The sequence below is a fragment of the Podarcis vaucheri genome (assembly GCF_965113315.1).
Source record: "Podarcis vaucheri genome assembly, chromosome: 1".
Taxonomy (NCBI): Eukaryota; Metazoa; Chordata; class Lepidosauria; order Squamata; family Lacertidae; genus Podarcis; species Podarcis vaucheri.
The window spans coordinates 10066872-10084870 of NC_138759.1; the positions used below are offsets into that span (position 1 = coordinate 10066872).

The following is a 17999-nucleotide window of genomic DNA, read 5'->3' on the forward strand; positions in this document are numbered from 1 at the left end:
GCAGAGATTAGATTATTTGCTGAGCGTTGCCTCTGACATGTTTTGCAGGGCAGTTTGCACAGCAAGGAGCATTTATCCTGATTTGCTTCCAAGGTGTTTACATCTCTTTCCACTAGTCATTTGTTCATCCCACGCTTCTCAAAACATTTCTCAGTCACTTTCCAATCAGCAAAAAGTCAGTTCTTTAAAAAAGTGACTTTGTTGTACTGGTGTGACAGAGCCCTTTAATTGCAAAAAAAAAAACAACCCTAAAGTTCTGTATGCATTTGAATACCTCCTGCAAGACATTGACAGTCTGCAAACCACCCTTTTATTGTCTGTTTGAACGCCTGTGTTTCAGACATTTCGATGAAGCAAGTTAAGGAAACTGAATTGTTAATATGGACTAGCTACAAGCCCAAGTGCTTCTGAAACTAATGTTAAAAATTTGATCAGAAACCTGTTTCCTTTGTACTGCTGTGTTTTTCTTTCTTCCTGGATGGCATGAGTGATTTTTGCTTTGGGTTGGTTCGATTTAATATTTGTATTCTGCTTTCCCAGCTCAAAGTGCCTTGCAGTAATAATGATAACATTAAAAATGAGCAAAGAACAACAACGACGTCTTATTTCTTATACCCCGTCCATCTAACTGGGTTGTCCTCTGGGTGGCTTCCAACAAAAGTACAGGAAAAACAACATTAAACATTAAAAACTTCCTAAAACAGGGTTGCCTTCAGATTTCTATGAAAAATTATGGAGTTTATTTCCTTGATATCTGATGGGAGGGCATTCCAGATAATGGGTGCCACTGCTGAGAAGGCCCTCTGCCAGTTCTGTGTAGCCTCACTTTTCTGCAGTGAGGGAAATGCCAGTAGACCCTTGGACCTTGGTTTCTGAGCTGAACAATGGAGGTGGAGACGCTCCTTTGGGTATACAGGGCCCAAGACCATTTAGGACTTTAAAGGTCAGCACCAACACTTTGAATTGTGCTTGGAAATTTACCGGGAGCCAGTGCAGGTCTTTTAAACACAACAGTGTATAAATAAGGCACAAGGCAAACAAATTCCTCCAACAATGCAATTCAGAACAAGTTCAGTGATTCAAATAGCCGCTGAGCATCAGTCCTTGTGCCAGTTGGCAGTCTGGGAAGGGGCTTCTTCACTCACCACACTCCCAGGCCACAAGATCTTCCCTACTTTTTAGTCTTGGCTTCTTTTTTTCACCCTCAGAGGAAGCAGGTCAATCACTTCTCTCGCTTGTTTTCTGAGAGTTGGGCCAACAGGTTGCAAAGAGACAGGTGGTCTAGATCCCAAAAGTGTTTGCGCCCCTGCCCCCTTGGTTTCATAAGCTCCTCTTCAGAGCCCCCCACCTCATACAAAGCATTGCTCAGGAGATCTACCCACTCTGGAAGAATGGCAGATGAAGGTGATGGACTACATGGGACTGGCTGAAATGACTGGCAGAATCCAGGATCAGGGAAAAGAGAAGGCGGAAGAAGATTGGAAGAAATTTAAGATTTATTTTAAGAGACATTGTAAAATTAATGAGTGTTAAAATGTTGCGGCTATAGAAGTAAGCGGATTACAGCTGTAAAGATTAGGTTAAAGGAAAAGAAAGGATTACAATTAGATTAAATTAAGGGTGAGGATTTGCTGAACTAAATATTTGAAATTGGAATGCAGAAAGGGGAGGTATGAGGAGGTCGGTGAAGTAAGTCTTAAGAGAATAAGGATTTGAAATTATATTTGTTTGTCTTTGTGTGTGTGTGTTTGTATTGTGTTTGATTTTATAATTTGTGAAAAATTAATAAATATCTTTAAAAAAAAAAATACAAAGCGTTGCTCGCGGTAGTGGCTTACACAATCCACTAAGGAAGGTGGCAACACAATGAAATTCAAAGCTAATATAGGCTGGGATAGTTCCGTCGGTGGAGCATGAGACTCTCAGTCTCAAGGGTTCAAGCAAGCTCCATGCATGGAAGTAGCCAGGGGGGTGCAGCTGCTCCCCTCACTAAATGAAGCAAATAAAAACTGACCAATTGCATCACAGATAACTGTTCTGCCCCTCCCAATCCTGTGGGAGGGCAGGCTTCATTTCGGGAAGGGGGGGCAGAACCTCTGTTAAGTATTTTTATCGATTTACTTGATGGGGGGCAGCTGCCCCCTTGGCTACACCCAGGGCCCCATGTTGGGCAGAATATTTCTGCATTGTAGGGCGTTGGACTAGAATTCAGTGGTTCCTAAACCTGGGTCTCCAGCCGTTTTTGGACTACACTTCCCATCATCCCTGACTACTGGTCCTACTAGCTAGGGCTGGTGGGAGTTGTAGTCCGAAAACAGCTGGAGACCCAAGTTTGGGAAACAGCGCGCTAGATTATCCTAGCGGTCCCTTCCATCTCTGCAGTTCTATGAATTAATTGCACGTTTAATTCAAAATCCTATTCAAACTATTTAGACCGGCTCCATGTCCCTGCCTGATTTCAGAAATAAGAACATGAGAATAACCTTCTGGGTCACAGTGGCCAACCAGGTGCAACAAGAAACCAGGGATACAGACCATGAGCCCAAGAGACACACGCCTGGTTTCCAACAACTGGTACCCAAAATCATCACTGCCTCCAGCTGCAGAGACCAGTGGCGTAGCGTGGGTTGTCAGCACCCGGGGCAAGGCAAGTAATTTGCGCCCCCTAACCCGTGGATTTGCGCCCCCTAACCCTAAACCCCAGATGTTGCGCCCGGTGCGGCCGGCCCCCCCTGCACCCCCCACGCTACACCACTGCCAGAGACGCAGCACCATAGCCATAATGACTAGTAGTAGCCCCAAGCCGTCCAAGTTGGCGGCCATCCCTGCCCAAGGCGTGCGTCTTTGTGCCTTAGCGGCGGCGCACTCTGCACACCCTCAGAGGCGCTCTCGCGTAGGGAGACTCATGGGTCTGAGGCAGCAGCCCTCGTTCCCCCCGAAGCCTCTGGCCGTCCGCAGCGAGGCGCACGTGCCGGAGGCGCCCCCACCCCGGGGCTGCGCGGCGCGGCGCGTGCGTAAAGGCGCCCGTGCGCCCTTCCTTCCTCGCCTGGGACGCGCGCCGCTGCATGCAGGTACCGGCCGAAGGAAGCGGCTGCCTCTCCGCCCTCCGGCCCGACGGACAGCCAGGCAGCCGCTGCAAGGTGGAAGACCGCGAGGCCCAGGAGGGGCCGCCGCCCGCTTGCCAAAGCGAGCATCTCTTGCTGGCAGCTGCGAGGATGGCGACCGACAGTAAGTGCGCTCCTGGGGGGTCCCTGCAAAACGGGGGGGGGGGGGAGCGGCGGCTCTTGTTTTTGCAGGCTTGGACGCGGGATCCCTGCTCCCTTGCTAGACGTGCGGGTCTCTCTGTGATCTCCCCCTCCTCCAGTTTCCTTGCGAGATGCAGTGGCGTAGCGTGGGGGGTGCAGGGGGGGGGCCGCACCGGGCGCAACATCTGGGGGTTAGGCTTAGGGGGCGCAAATCCACGGGTTAGGGGGCGCAAATTACTTGCCTTGCCCCGGGTGCTGACAACCCACGCTACGCCACTGGCGAGATGCACGAGCCTCGCGCGCTTCCGCGGAACCTTCCTCCTCCTTCTCCATCCTCTCCTGCTGGCTTCGCTGCGAGGCCCAACCTGAGCCATCGCTCTCGCCTCCTGCCCTCTTCCCCGTTGCCTGCGCCTCTCTGCAGTGAGCCGAGCGGGGCTGCTGCCGTTGCTGCATCGGGAGCCTTCCTCGAGGAGCTCTCGGGCCGGGCTGGGGGCTGCAGCTGAATCCAGAGGCTTTAGGCAACGTCCCCCCCCCCCACATTCCAAATCCTTACCCCCTATGTTGCTGTGTGGGGCTCTGGCATAATATGTGCTATGCCGAGGTTTATGGGGCCATGGGCTGGGGGTGTGACTGCAAGGATCCGGGGCGAGTGCCCCCCCCCAAGGGTTTTGTGCATCTTGTATTGGGTATTCATATACTTTAAAGACGCACACAAAGTACTTTATGTATTGGAGCCTTGCGTAGCTAAGAGGTCAACAGTTATGACCAAGAGGGAGGCATTGATCTGATCAGGGGACCTCTGAGATTTGGACAGCTGCAGCACATCTTTAAGGGGGGCAAAAAGAGAACATAATAGAGAAGCCCTCTACAAAACCCCAGTGGGGACAGAGTATGTTGGTTGGTTTGTTGGGGGGAGAAAAAGGAAAACTGAAGGAGGCGAATGGAATCTCCTGGAATTGGGACATCGTGGCTGGCTGGCCAGCTTGGACCCTGAACAGTGCAACAGCTTTGCTTAAAACCCCAACTTCTTTTCGTCCAAAATAGCTGCACAGCTGGCTGTGTGTGGCTGCAGCCACTAAGATGGAATAGAAGTCCCTTGGGTGTGTGCGCATATGTGTGTCCTTTTTTGTGGTAGTGGAAGAATTGCATTTGTTACCCTGTAACTACTTTGTGTCGGTCAATTTTGTGTTTGTATAGGGATGTAATAGTACTGCCCTATTATGCCTTGGTCAAACCACACCTGTAATACTGTGTCCAGTTCTGGGCTCCACAGTTTAAGAAGGATGTTGACAAGCTGGAAGGTACGCAGAGGAGGGAGACCAAGATGATCAGGGGTCTGGAAACCAAGCCTGATGAGGAATGGTTGAAGGAACTGGGTATGTTTAGCCTGGAAAAGAGGAGACTGAGAGGAGATAGGCTAGCCATCTTCAAATATCTGAAGGGCCGTCACATGGAAGATAGAACAAGTTTGTTTTCTTCTGCTCCAGGGGGTAGGAGCTGAACCAATAGCTTCAAGTTGCAAGAAATACGATTGCAACTAAACATTAGGAGGAACTTTCTGAGAGGAGGTGCTGTTTGACAGTGGAAGCTGCATCAGAAGGTGGACTCACCTTCACTGGAGTTGTTTTTTTTGAAACAGAGGTTGGGTGATCATCTGTCTAGCTGCGATCACCATAGATAGCTGACTCCATAGATAGAGCACCTGACTCTTAATCTCACGGTTGTGGGTTCAAGCCCCATGTTGGGCAAAAGATTATTTCATTGCACAGCGTTAGACTAGATGACCCTCATGGTCTCTTCCAAATCTACAAATCTGTGAGTCTATTATTTCCTACATTGTAGCTGGATGAACTAGATGATCCTTGGAATCCCTCCCAAATCTACAGTTTTGTGCTTCTGTTTATCTAACGAAGTTGGGTCACCCAAGACAAGTTGACTTTGTGTTTTTGTTTATGGCATTTATAAGACATTTATAGACCATTTACAGGGAACCAGGCAGAGGGCCTTCTCGGAAGTGGCGCCTGCCCTGTGAAACGCCCTCCCAGCAGATGTCATGGCAATAAACAACTATTTTACTTTTAAAAGACAACTGTTTAGGGACGTTTTTAATGTCTGATGCTGTATTGTTTTTAATATTCAGTTGGAAGCCACCCAGAGTGGCTGGGGAAACCCAGCCAGATGGGCGGGGTATAAATAAATAATAATAATAATAATAATTAATAATTATTCCACCACACATAGGCTTCTCATGCAGGCACTGAACAGACCCTGATCTGATTTGCTTCGTTAGATATGAAAATTTGCCACCGACTCTTATTCCATTTTTTGTTTCTATGAAAGCAGAAGTGGCGGCAGTCAGATCCTAGTGAACATGACCGCATTCATTTCATTTCATTTCGCTTTTAACTTGTATACCTCCAGGGAGATGTTCTCTAGGGTTCAGGTAGGGTGCTCCCCAGCCACACCCAGAGATGGGCGAGAATTGAACCTTTGACCCTCAGCATGCAAGGCAAATCCACCACTGTCAGGAGCGAGCCAGCCATAAATCACATGGAGTTAGTGAAGTTAACTCTTTATTAGAAGAAACAAGATCAGCTCAGGAGTGCCAGGCCTAATGAGCACAACAGTGATGCTTTGGTAGGTCTTTCCCCTGTGAGGCAGCTGCATAGCTGTCACCTTTTCCCTTTTCTTGCGAGGAATCCTATTCGGAATAAGGGAATTTCCCTTTAAAAAAGGGAAATGTTGACAGCTATGGGCAGCTGCCTAAGGCTCCTCCTCTTGGGAGTCCTTCCCAAGCAATCTGAGACCTGCCTTTGCTCCTTCATCATGTCTCTCCTGGTCCTGGAAGACCAGGGAGGAGGGGAGCTTGCTGTAGCAGGAGCGGGAGGCAACCTGCCCTCTTCAGCAGCCTGACTCTGCCCTGCCTCTTGGCCTCCCTCCTCTCCTGCTTCAGCTTCTGCCTCCGATTCTGCACTGCTCTCTGCCTCAGCCTCTTCCTGCTCACTAAGCCCTGTTGCCTCTTCAGCTTCCGACGCATCCTCCTCCCAGTCTTCCCCCTCTTCTCCCTCTGACCACTCACCATCACCCCACCATCAACCCCCGGGTTCTGAGCCTTCTTCCCCTGGGGGTTCCCCAGCTGGTGCCTCCCCCACCCCCTCTGCATCCAGCCAGCCCAAGACAACCACTGAGCTGTGGCTTATGTGCAAGAGAACTGCCCTCCTTTGGCCGAGTCAATGCACACATCTGAACCCTTGCTGCAGCTTGTGAAGGGTTTTTACTATCCTTTAGATACGGGGAAAGGCCCCTGTTGCCACTGGAGGGTGGGGTGGGGATTGTGGAAGTGGGTGGGGCAGAGAATTCTGCGAAAGCCCTGGCAAAATTCTCTTGGCAGCACGAGCCATTTCACTGTTTTTTGAGCCCTTGCATCTTGGTAGCCAGGCAGGCCAAGGAGGCAGCGTGGCACAGCACACTTGAATTAAGCCAGAAATGGGTGTTCAGATGTAATTATACGGCAGTTATTGCAAGCCAAGATTCACTTGTGGTTTCAGATTATGGTCTGCCGGCTGCAAACTGACCATCGTTTAGGGAGCTCGGCTGGGTTTGTATAAGCAAACAAGCCAGAGTTAAGCTAAACAGGCTGTGGTCTCGTCTTACTCCTAATCTGCCTCTGTCTGAATATTTTGGAAATTTTTAATTCATAATCATTGCATCCCATGCTGAGTGTATTTATGTGCAGTAGGGGGTCCTGAGGGACACAGGTGGCGCTGTGGTCTAAACCACTGAGCCTAGGGCTTGCTGATCAGAAGGTTGGCGGTTCGAATCCCCGCAACGGGGTGAGCGCCGGTTGCTTGGTCGCTGCTCCTGCCAACCTAGCAGTTCGAAAGCACGTCAAAGTGCAAGTAGATAAATAGGTACCACTCTGGCAGGAAGGTAAATGGCGTTTCCGTGCGCTGCTCTGGTTCACCAGAAGCGGCTTAATCATACTGGCCACATGACCCAGAAGCTGTACACCAGCTCCCTTGGCCAGTAAAGCGAGATGAGCGCCGCAACCTCAGAGTCGTCCACGACTGGACTTAACAGTCAGGGGTACATTTACCTTTAGGGGGTCCTGACCTTATTGTTTTTGGTGCTACAGCTAGCTGCAGCTAATAATTTTGCTGCAGCTAATAATTTTTGGATCAGCTTTTTATGTTCTAATATTGTTTTCATTCCTGATGTCAAGGCCATCCCATGGGTTGCAATTTAAATTATGCTGTGTGCTTTCTGTAATAGCAGTCTGTCCTGTTTCTAAACTGACTTAGATGCGAGGACCCGTTCACCAAAAAACGGAAATGTCTGCCTGCCTCTGAATACAATTTCTAACACAAACCGTTTCCAGAATGTTATGGCCTCGTCTGGAAAACCATTCCAGGATCCACAAGCATCCCTCCCCTCCTGACAAATGCTGGGTTCAGCGCGAAGCCATAGGCTTGTGTCAAGTCATAAGAACAGAGGAAGACCCTGTGCTGGATCAGGCAAGGGGCGTCTGGTCCGGCATCCTGTTCTCACAGTGGCTGACCAGATGTCTCCATGGGGAGCACACAAGCTGGACCCGAGTGCAAGAACATTCTGCCCCCCCTGTGATTCCCAGCAACTGCCACTAGGGGGCAAATGACATCCGGCAGTGGAGATGGAGCAGCAGGGGGGCGGTCCACTGTCCCTTAGACCTTGTGGTGGGCCAGACTATATTTTGGGGGGGAAAAATGAACGAATTCCTATGCCCTACAAATAAAGCCAGAGATGCATTTTAAATAAAAGGACACATTCTACTCATGTAAAAATGCTCTGTTTCCCAGACCGTCCATGGGCAGTGATAGAAGGTGATTTGGCCCCCGGATGAAAGCCATGCACACTGGAAATTCTGGCTTTTTTATAATATTTTATTAGGTTTTATCAATAAGGAGATTCAAAAGAATACAAAAACAGAAAAATACAAAGTTACAAAATACAAAAATACAAACATTAAACACAAAAAAGACAGGAAAAAAGGGGGGAAGCACATAAAAAAGAAAACAAAACTCCGTCTTTTTAAATTTCTTTTTAGTTAACTTATTTTCCTGACTTCCTCACGCCTCCCTTTTTTGTATCCCTTTTCTTAAAATTTAGTTCAGCAAATTCACAGGAAATTCTGGCTTTGATGTTGGTTAATGTAAATTGGGCTTGTAAAGCCTGGAATGATAATCTGAACTGGCTTGCTAAATGGGCGTGTTCGCATAAGTGTGTAACACACACACACACACACACAGAGAGAGAGAGAGAGAGAGAGAGAGAGAAACGTATAAATGCTGAAGGCAGCCTTGTTTAGAGAAGTTTTTAATGTTTGATGTTTTATCATGTTTTTAATGTTCTGTTGGGAGCTGCCCAGAGTGGCTGGGGAAGCCCAGCCAGATGGGCGGGGTATAAATAAATAAATATTATTATTATTATTAACTAATTAATTCCATTTTTATACCACCCTATACCCGCAGGTCTCAGGATGGTTCACGGGATAAAATCACAATATAAAATCACAAAATACATTATCAAAGTCAAAACAAAAACAACCCAGTAACACCTCCCAACACATTTTAAAAGGGCATTGGATGTCAATTAGCCAAAGGCTTGGTTAAAGAGGAATGTCTTTGTCTAGTGCCGAAAGGTGTATAATGAAGGTGTCAGGCGAACCTCCCTGGGGAGACCATTTCTCAAATGGGGAGCCACTGCAGAGAAGGCCCTGTTCTCGTGTTGCCACCCTCTAGATCTCTTGTGGAGGAGGCACACGAAGAATGATCTCAGGGTAGGTTCATATAGAAAGAGGCGGTCCTTGAGGTATTGCGGCCCTGAACCGTTTAAGTTACTAAAAAGTAGATTCTGACTGAACGTCAGGAATAACCTTCTGGTGATAAAAGCAGTTCAACAGTGAAACAGACTCCTTTGGGAGGCTGGATGGACATCGGAATCCCTTTCAACTCTGCAATTCTCTAATATATATAATTTCATGTTTGGCAACTTTTTTTAAAAAAAAAATTATTGATTTTCTTTTCTCAAAACAAATATCCAATATCATTGCTAAACATACATTTCCCAATCCACTCCCCCCCCCCACTGACTTCCCTCAACTACCATTTCTGGTTTATTACATCAAATGATACATTCTGCTGCTTATATACATTACTATATTACCACGTCTAGTTAAAACTATGGCTTTCCCAGTAGTGATGTATGGAAGCAAGAGCTGGACCATAAAGAAGGCTGATCGCCGAAGAATTGATGCTTTTGAATTATGGTGCTGGAGGAGACTCTTGAGAGTCCCATGGACTGCAAGAAGATCAAACCTCTCCATTCTGAAGGAAATCAGCCCCGAGTGCTCACTGGAAGGACAGATCCTGAAGCTGAGGCTCCAAGACTTTGGCCACCTCATGAGAAGAGAAGACTCCCTGGAAAAGACCCTGATGCTGGGAAAGATGGAGGGCACAAGGAGAAGGGGACGACGGAGGACGAGATGGTTGGACAGTGTTCTCGAAGCTACCAGCATGAGTTTGACCAAACTGCGGGAGGCAGTGGAAGACAGGAGTGCCTGATGTGCTCTGGTCCATGGGGTCATGAAGAGTCGCACACGACTAAACGACTAAACAACAACAATGTTATCACATTGTTGTACTTCCTGTTCTCTGTAAATAAAATTCTAAATGTTTATTTAAATCCTTCCAGCGAGACCATTTCTTTCTGTTGTTTCTGCATATATATTGTAAAGGGTTCCCATTCTTTTTCAAAGTCACTGTTGTCCTTTTCACGCAGTTTGTTCATTAACTTTGCTAACTCTGCCTAGTTCACCAACTTGCCATCATGTTTGGCAACTTTTAATGGGTGCAAGTCTGCTGAATGGTGACTTTAAAAGCAACCTTCGCTCTGTACTATTGGTGCGTGGTTTATGGATTAAGTCTGTCTCTCTCTGTTTTGCGATATCCGTAAAATAGTAGATGTGATTTAGAGCAGCCTTTCTCAGCTTGGTAGTCCAAGATACCTGGAGACACAACTCCCATCAGCCCCAGTCAACGCGCAGGCCCTAAACTTTATTCTTGGAAGTGTCAGTTGCTGTCAGCCTCTTCACGTGGTTGGGATAGTAGAAAACATCCAGAAAACACAAGGCTGCAGGAAACTGATTATCCCACCGCTGAGGACGATGCTGTGAGAAGCAGTGCCTCTCAAAATTCTTCTTTCTTTAGGGCTCTCTTGTTACAGGTCTGAAGATTGCGAGTTTACTTCCTGTTTGTACCTGAAAAGAAGGGCTGTGTTGTCAACAAAGGTCTGACCCAGGTGGGAGCATAGAGAAGTTAAAAAATTTTGGGAAATGATATACAATGAACTGGAAAAAAATGTTTAAAATGACATTTGTAAAAAAAACCCAGAAGCATTTCTGTTAGGGATTCTAGGACAAGACCTGCCAAGAAAAATAAAGAACTTATTTATGTATGCTACAACAGCGGCAAGAGTCTTGATAGCACAAGGATGGAAGAATGAGGAAATCCCAACGAAAGAACAGTGGCAAGAAAAATTGATGACTTATGCAGAACTGGCTAAACTGACATACAAACTGTGAGACAAGGACAACTGTGAATTTTAGGAAGAATGGGAGCTTTTTACAAATTACCATCTAAAAAGACAACAAAATGAATTGGACTCTTTGGCAGGGTTTGAATAAACATACACAAATTTATTGGTTGATAACATGATAGATAGATATGTACAAGTTTATAACATGCAGAGAATAACATGTGCTGAGAAATCAGAGAGAGGAGCTGAGGGAAGTCTTGGGGGGAGGGGGGAAAAGGGGGAGAAATGTTAAAGGTAAAGGTAAAGGGACCCCTGACCATTAGGTCCAGTCGTGACTGACTCTGGGGTTGCGGCGCTCATCTTGCTTTATTGGCCAAGGGAGCCGGCGTACAGCTTCCGGGTCATGTGGCCAGCATGACTAAGCCGCTTCTGGCGAACCAGAGCAGCGCACGGAAACGCCGTTTACCTTCCCGCCAGAGTGGTACCTATTTATCTACTTGCACTTTGAGGTGCTTTCGAACTGCTAGGTTGGCAGGAGCAGGGACCGAGCAATGGGAGCTCACCCCGTCGGGGGGTTTCGAACCGCTGACCTTCTGATCGGCAAGTCCTAGGCTCTGTGGTTTAACCCACAGTGCCACCCGCGTCCCGCTCTCCCATTGGGTTCCCACAAAAGCCAGAAAATCACATTCAGTGTAAAGAGCAAGTCGACCCTCTGCTTCTCTTTGGAGCCTAGTCAAGGGCAGGGTTGTTCCCAGAAGAAGAAGAAGAAGAGTTTGGATTTGATATCCTGCTTTATCACTACCCGAAGAAGTCTCAAAGCGGCTAACATTCTCCTTTCCCTTCCTCCCCCACAACAAACACTCTGTGAAGGTGTATGGAAGAGCCGCAGCTCAGTACGAGAGCATTTGCTCAGCATGTAAATAGCCCTTGGTTCAATTCCCAGCATCTCCAGGTAAAAGGCTGGGATGTCCTCTGTCTGAACTCTGGAGAGCTGCTGCCAGTTAGTGCAGACAGTATTGAGCTTACAGGGTCTGTCAGCTTTCTGCATTGCTATTTATACTCCCTAGACAAACCTAGACAGCATCTTAAAAAGCAGAGACATCACCTTGCCAACAAAGGTCCTTATAGTTAAAGCTATGGTTTTCCCAGTGGTGATGTATGGAAGTGAGAGCTGGACCATAAAGAAGGCTGATTGCCGAAGAATTGATGCTTTTGAATTCTGGTGCTGGAGGAGACTCTTGAGAGTCCAATGGACTGCAAGAAGATCAAACCTCTCCATTCTGAAGGAAATCAGCCCTGAGTGCTCACTGGAAGGACAAATTGTGAAGCTGAGGCTCCAATACTTTGGCCACCTCATGAGAAGAGAAGACTCCCTGGAAAAGACCCTGATGTTGGGAAAGATGGAGGGCACAAGGAGAAGGGGACGACAGAGGATGAGATGGTTGGAGAGTGTTCTCGAAGCTACCAGCATGAGTTTGACCAAACTGCGGGAGGTAGTGGAAGACAGGAGTGCCTGGCGTGCTCTGGTCCATGGGGTCACGAAGAGCCGGACACGACTAAACAACTAAACAACAACAAAGTATACTCCTAATCCAGCTGGGAGGTGGGGATGGAGAGGCCTCTCCCCTTTAGCCAACATCCGGAAAGATCTTTGGCTAGTTGTTTTCTGGGGCAGCCAGTCAACGCCGTATTCTTCCGGTGTAAATTTAGCCAGAGGCGTAACTTAACAAAGAGTCTGCTTTGAGCTCTTTAGCAGGGTTTTCTGTATAATCCCATTTTGCAGATAAAAGCATGAGCTTTGGGGAGATTCCGCTTGTAATATCCAGACTCACTGCCCACCCACCCTGATTGGCATCTGTCCATCTCGGGAGACAATGGAAGAATGTGTCTTCGGGGATGAAGTCCAATCGATGGAGGGTTATAGCCCCTGCTGTGACTATAGAGAGCCTATAACACTATTGCTCCATCCAAAAATGATGAATTGAGGTGGAGGGACATGGGCGGGAAGTGACTTGCCTAAAAGCCACCTACTTAATTGTATCTTTCAGCAGAGATTTGAATGGAAATCTCTTGATATGCGCTTAAAATCCAGCATTACTGGTTGTTGGTTTCCATTGGGTTTCACGTGCTACAAATGGGTTTGAGGGCTTGGGTGTTCTCGGACTACAACTCCCATCTTCCTGAGTCAGCTTAGCCAGTCGTCAGGGAAGATGGGTGTTGTAGTCTGACAAATCTCCAGAGACCCAAGATTAAAGAGCGCTGATCATAAGGCTGAGATGTGATGGGATGTGGGGTAAAATGCCCCCACAAGGTGGAACCTCAGAGGGTTGTTTTGTGAGGCTATCCAGTGAAATAGTGAGGGATATTTACTTCTGCTGAAATTAAAATATTGAAATGGCTTTGTTCCTCTATTTTGGCTCAGCCTGTGGTTGCTTAGTTACAGGAATTGTTCTGCTTTCAGGGCCTTGGATGAATATATATGCAAATATGCAAGAGACAACTTCTGTTGCCAATTTAGGTCCTTCTGGTGTGCCATCCAAATGTTGCATGAATGAGAAACATTCTGCTTATGAAGATGGCAGGCTGTGCAATTATGTCTTGTTTTCATCTTTGGCAGCCCTCTGCATGCTGTGACACACTGTAGCTGCCACAGGTTTTTTGAGTAAAAACTCTGGGCACCACAGTTCAAGAAGGACACTGACAAACTGTAACGTGTCCAGAGGAGGGCAACCAAAATGGTCAAAGGCCTGGAAACGATGCCTTATGAGGAACGGCTAAGGGAGCTGGGCATGTTTAGCCTGGAGAAGAGGAGGTTAAGGGGTGATATGATAGCCATGTTCAAATATATAAAAGGATGTCACATAGAGGAGGGAGAAAGGTTGTTTTCTGCTGCTCCAGAGAAGCGGACACGGAGCAATGGATCCAAACTACAAGAAAGAAGATTCCACCTAAACATTAGGAAGAACTTCCTGACAGTAAGAGCTGTTCGACAGTGGAATTTGCTGCCAAGGAGTGTGGTGGAGTCTCCTACTTTGGAGGTCTTTAAGCAGAGGCTTGACAACCATATGTCAGGAGTGCTCTGATGGTGTTTCCTGCTTGGCAGGGGGTTGGACTCGATGGCCCTTGTGGTCTCTTCCAACTCTATGATTCTATGATTCTATGATTCTATGAGTACAATATTTCAGGTGGCATGATCTGAATTTGCGACGTCTCAGAGACGGGCCTAGGAGAAATATTGCCCAATATGGAAACAGGACTGGAAGAGAGTCTGGCATGCAGATCTTGGGGCGGGTGTGTGTGGCTCTTACGTTTGACCCGCAACATCCGTCCACTACATTCAAATGTGATCCTTTAGAGCAGTGTTTCCCAACCTTTTTTGGGCAAAGGCACACTTGTTTCATGAAAAAAATCTCGAGGCACACCACCATGCCAGATGGGGAAAGGTCACTTTTTACTTATGTAAAAAAAAATAAAAAAATAGTAACAGCATAGAAGGTAATGGTTAGGCTAGCATCCCTCTTCCAAATATGCTAGGTTTTTATTTGCAGGGACTGTTCTACATGGGAAAGCATTCAGCACTGTCATTCTCCCATCTGCCCTCTGAATTGGTACTATTCTGGGTCAACTTACTCTGCTGCATGTGTAGATGAAAATGGCACCAAGTGTGGGGGAGGGGGCAGAACAGGTTTCAGATACAGGATATTAAGCATACACGTACTTCAGATTGAACTGGTTGCTTGCTTTGCAAGTTTTCATTTCCCAAATGACTGCCTTGGCAAGCGCAATACCTACCAGGCTCAACGCCGGTCTCGCGCTGCCGCTTCCCGCGCTCTCAAGGACCTGGGAGGAGGAAGGCGTGAAGGGAATCCCGAAGGCACGAAAACCTCGCGCATGCACAGGCCTTCCCTCTGCGACAGCCCAGTAGGCCGGCCGAAGCGAGCGGCGATGGGATGTGGGAGGGAGCTCGCTCGCCGCCCCGCGTGTGCCTATGTGGGGCACGTTACAGTCCCGTGACGTCAGCACCACGCAGGCAGCCAGGCAGGCAGACGGCGAGAGCCCCGCGCTGGGCGGCCTCTCCTCGCCGCCGCCGCCCCGCCTCTCGCCGCCCGCCTCGCCCGCCTCCCTCCCACGGCACACCAGGCAAAGTCTCGCGGCACACTAGTGTGCCGCGGAACACCAGTTGGGAAACACTGCTTTAGAGCTGTGTTTCTCCAACTCAGGTCCCCAGACGTTGTTGGACTACAACTCCCATCATCCCTAGCTGGCAGAACCAGCGGATGGGGGATGATGGGTGTTGTAGTCCAACATCAGCCAGGGACCCAGATTTGAGAAACGCTGCTTTAGAAACTCATTCAGAGGTGTGCATGCAGTTGGGAGGAGGCAAAATGAGTAAATTGTGAGTTTTGGGAAAAGGATGCATGGACCCTGCAAATGCTGGGGATTTCATATAAGCAGAAGGTTTTTTGTTTTTTTAAGGATTGAACAAATAGTTCTGGCTTTATAATAAAGGTGGCACATTATTTCTTTAGAATGCTACAGCGGTGTCCTGCTGACATTGGCTATGTTTGCATGTCACCGTAAGCCAGATTTTGCCCACCGTGTGCCCTCCATACGTTTTGCACTACAACTCCTATGTCGTCCAAAACATCTGGAAGGCACTGGGTGGGCAAATGTCAACCACGGTGTCAGGGAACTGCCATTGGCTCAGAGGCGAGAAATAGAAGGGCAGTTGTGTTACAGGGAGCCTCCGAAAATCTTGTGAAGCAGTTTCTCTTCCGGGGAGGAGGAAAGCCCCACCTCCAGAGGGGAAGAGGTGCAAGGACCAGAGGATGCTAGGGAGAGCCTTAACACCGCTCCTGAGCAAGCCGGAGGGGAGGGAAGCACGCCCTTGCCAGCGCCCATCCTGCGCAGTAGTCTGAGGCGCAGAGACGGGCGGAGACGGTTGCGGGTAACAAAACTTTTATGCTGGGGGAGGTACAAAAAAAGACCACTCCTGAATTCTGCTAGCGATTGAGCCAGACATGAACTTATGACGCTCTGCACTGTAAATAGTAAAGGTAAAGGGAGCCCTGACCATTTGGTCCAGTCGTGGCCGACTCTGGGGTTGCGGTGCTCATCTCGCTTTATTGGCCGAGGGAGCCGGCATACAGCTTCCAGGTCATGTGGCCAGCATGACTAAACCGCTTCTGGCGAACCAGAGCAGCGCATGGAAACGCTGTTTACCTTCCCACCAGAGTGGTACCTATTTATCTACTTGCACTTTGACGTGCTTTTGAACTGCTAGGTTGGCAGGAGCAGGGACCAAGCAATGGGAGCTCACACTGTTGCAGGGATTCGAACCACTGACCTTCTGATCGGCAAGTCCTAGGCTCAGTGGTTTAACCCACAGCACCACCCGTGTCCCCTGCACTGTAAATAGTTTGCACCAAAATAAAGCCTGTAAAAGACAGGTTGGAGTCCTGCCTGGTTACTCTCGAGCAACTGCAACAGCCATCTGATACGTGGTTTACTGTGTGTGGGTAGCATGCTGTCGAACGGTCCCTGTTTCACTTCTCCGTTCCTCAAGCTTGTGGCAACAAACCCTGGCTTTTCATCCCGGGCGAACCAGCGTTCATGGTTTGTTTGTGCCGAACAAACCGGGACATGAAGCCAAGGTTTTGTTCTTGGCTAACCGGTCATTTTGAACAAATGAGGGCTACATTCTATCTACCCCCACTATTGGAGGCAGAAAATGCTTCTGAATACCACTTGCTGGAAACTGCAGGAGGGGAAAGGGCTCTTGTGCGGGATTTTCAGTGTGGCTGCCACTGTGAGAAAGCGTGTTCTCCCTCATGGAGAGCGTGTGTTGCCGAGGGGTCCACCAGGCCACCCCTCTGTTGCCAGGCAGGATTACTAAGGAAGCATGTGGCAACGATTGGATGGCTGGGTTGCTGGGTGTTATGTACTGAGTTGAATAGGATCCAAAAGGCAGCAGTCTGATTGGTCCTAGGACAATAGGATTCAGAATGCAGCAGTCTGATTGGTCCTAGAACAATGCAGCAGTATGATTGGTCCGCAGGAGCCACCCAATCCAGCTCCAGGTGGAAGTGAATCCACAACCTGATTGGCCTACAGGAGAATTCCAGAATTAGCCAATCACGTGCAGCCCACTGTGTAAATAATGTATATAAAGCAGATACTTTGAGGGGACTTCCATTCCTTCTCACCACTATGAGCTGAATAAAGAGCATGAAATCCACACTCAACTCTGAGTATATTTCACTGGGGTAAATCCTATGTTGCAATTTGGTGGGAGGGTTCAGATGTTTTAAATCTTGTGAACGCAGCTTGGAGCTTTCTCTTTTGCTGTGTGCAACGGATCACCCGCCCACCCGCCCTAATTTTATGGGTTTTGCGTTGACCTTGCTATGGCTGTCATGGGGTCGTCTGCCATTGGGGCAGGGGCCTGGTAGGAATTTTGTCCATCTGGCTGATTGGCTGGTGCCATTTGGTTTTTGCTTACTGCGTAGCAAATCGTCACAACTTGTAAGGTTGCGGTTAGGCATTGGTTATCAATTGGTTGGAGGAGGGGTTAGGATTGGCTGGGCCTTCCCCTCCAAGGTTGCTGCGGAAAGGGAATTCCGTTAAAGGAATCCAGGGGCTTGCCATCTTTTCGTCCGAATCCCTAGAATGGGGCTAGGGCCGGCAAGCCCTGGGGAGCATGCGGGGAGAAGTGAGGGTCTGTGCCTCAGCTCCATTTCTCCCCAATATTGTTTTCCCTTACCGGCTTTCGGTGGTGCCCGGAAGTCAGTTCGGTCCCCAGGCAGGGGGACAGATAGTCTTAACCAATGCTTAAACAACCACTCACATTTATGTATTTCAATAAAGTTGTGGCCAAAATTATGCCAAAAACAAACAAAATTTATGTGTGTGTTGTGAGTTATTTGAGGGGTGGCTTGGGGACCTCGACACGCAAGAGGATGCTGTACAAGATCAGGCTGCTCTGATGTCATTTTTGTTGCCTCACAGATAAAAAGAACTTGGCATCCAAAATGTTGATGTGGCTAGAAATTAGGGGGGCACAGGAAGTATAATCCATCTTGGGTTAGGAAAGAGAATGCCAAGTGTCTTTGTACCTGTGGAATGTTTCTGCTTTCTCATCCTTTGTTCTGTGGCGCTTTGAAAACCTCTCTGGCCTTTTTG

The 17999-nt window shown here is 48.1% G+C and overlaps 1 protein-coding gene across 2 annotated transcripts in view; it reads left to right on the top strand.

Annotated features, from left to right (window-relative positions):
* Positions 1–3003: 3003 nt before the first annotated feature.
* Positions 3004–17999, top strand: part of SYT16 (synaptotagmin 16) — a 116743-nt gene continuing 101747 nt past the window's right edge. The window contains exon 1 of one of the 2 annotated variants that reach the window (XM_082217965.1): positions 3004–3228. In XM_082217965.1, coding sequence (XP_082074091.1) covers positions 3066–3228 — 163 coding nt within the window. In that variant the 5' untranslated portion in view covers positions 3004–3065. The remainder of the gene's footprint in view (positions 3229–17999) is intronic. The other variant, XM_082217966.1, reaches the window with a different exon arrangement.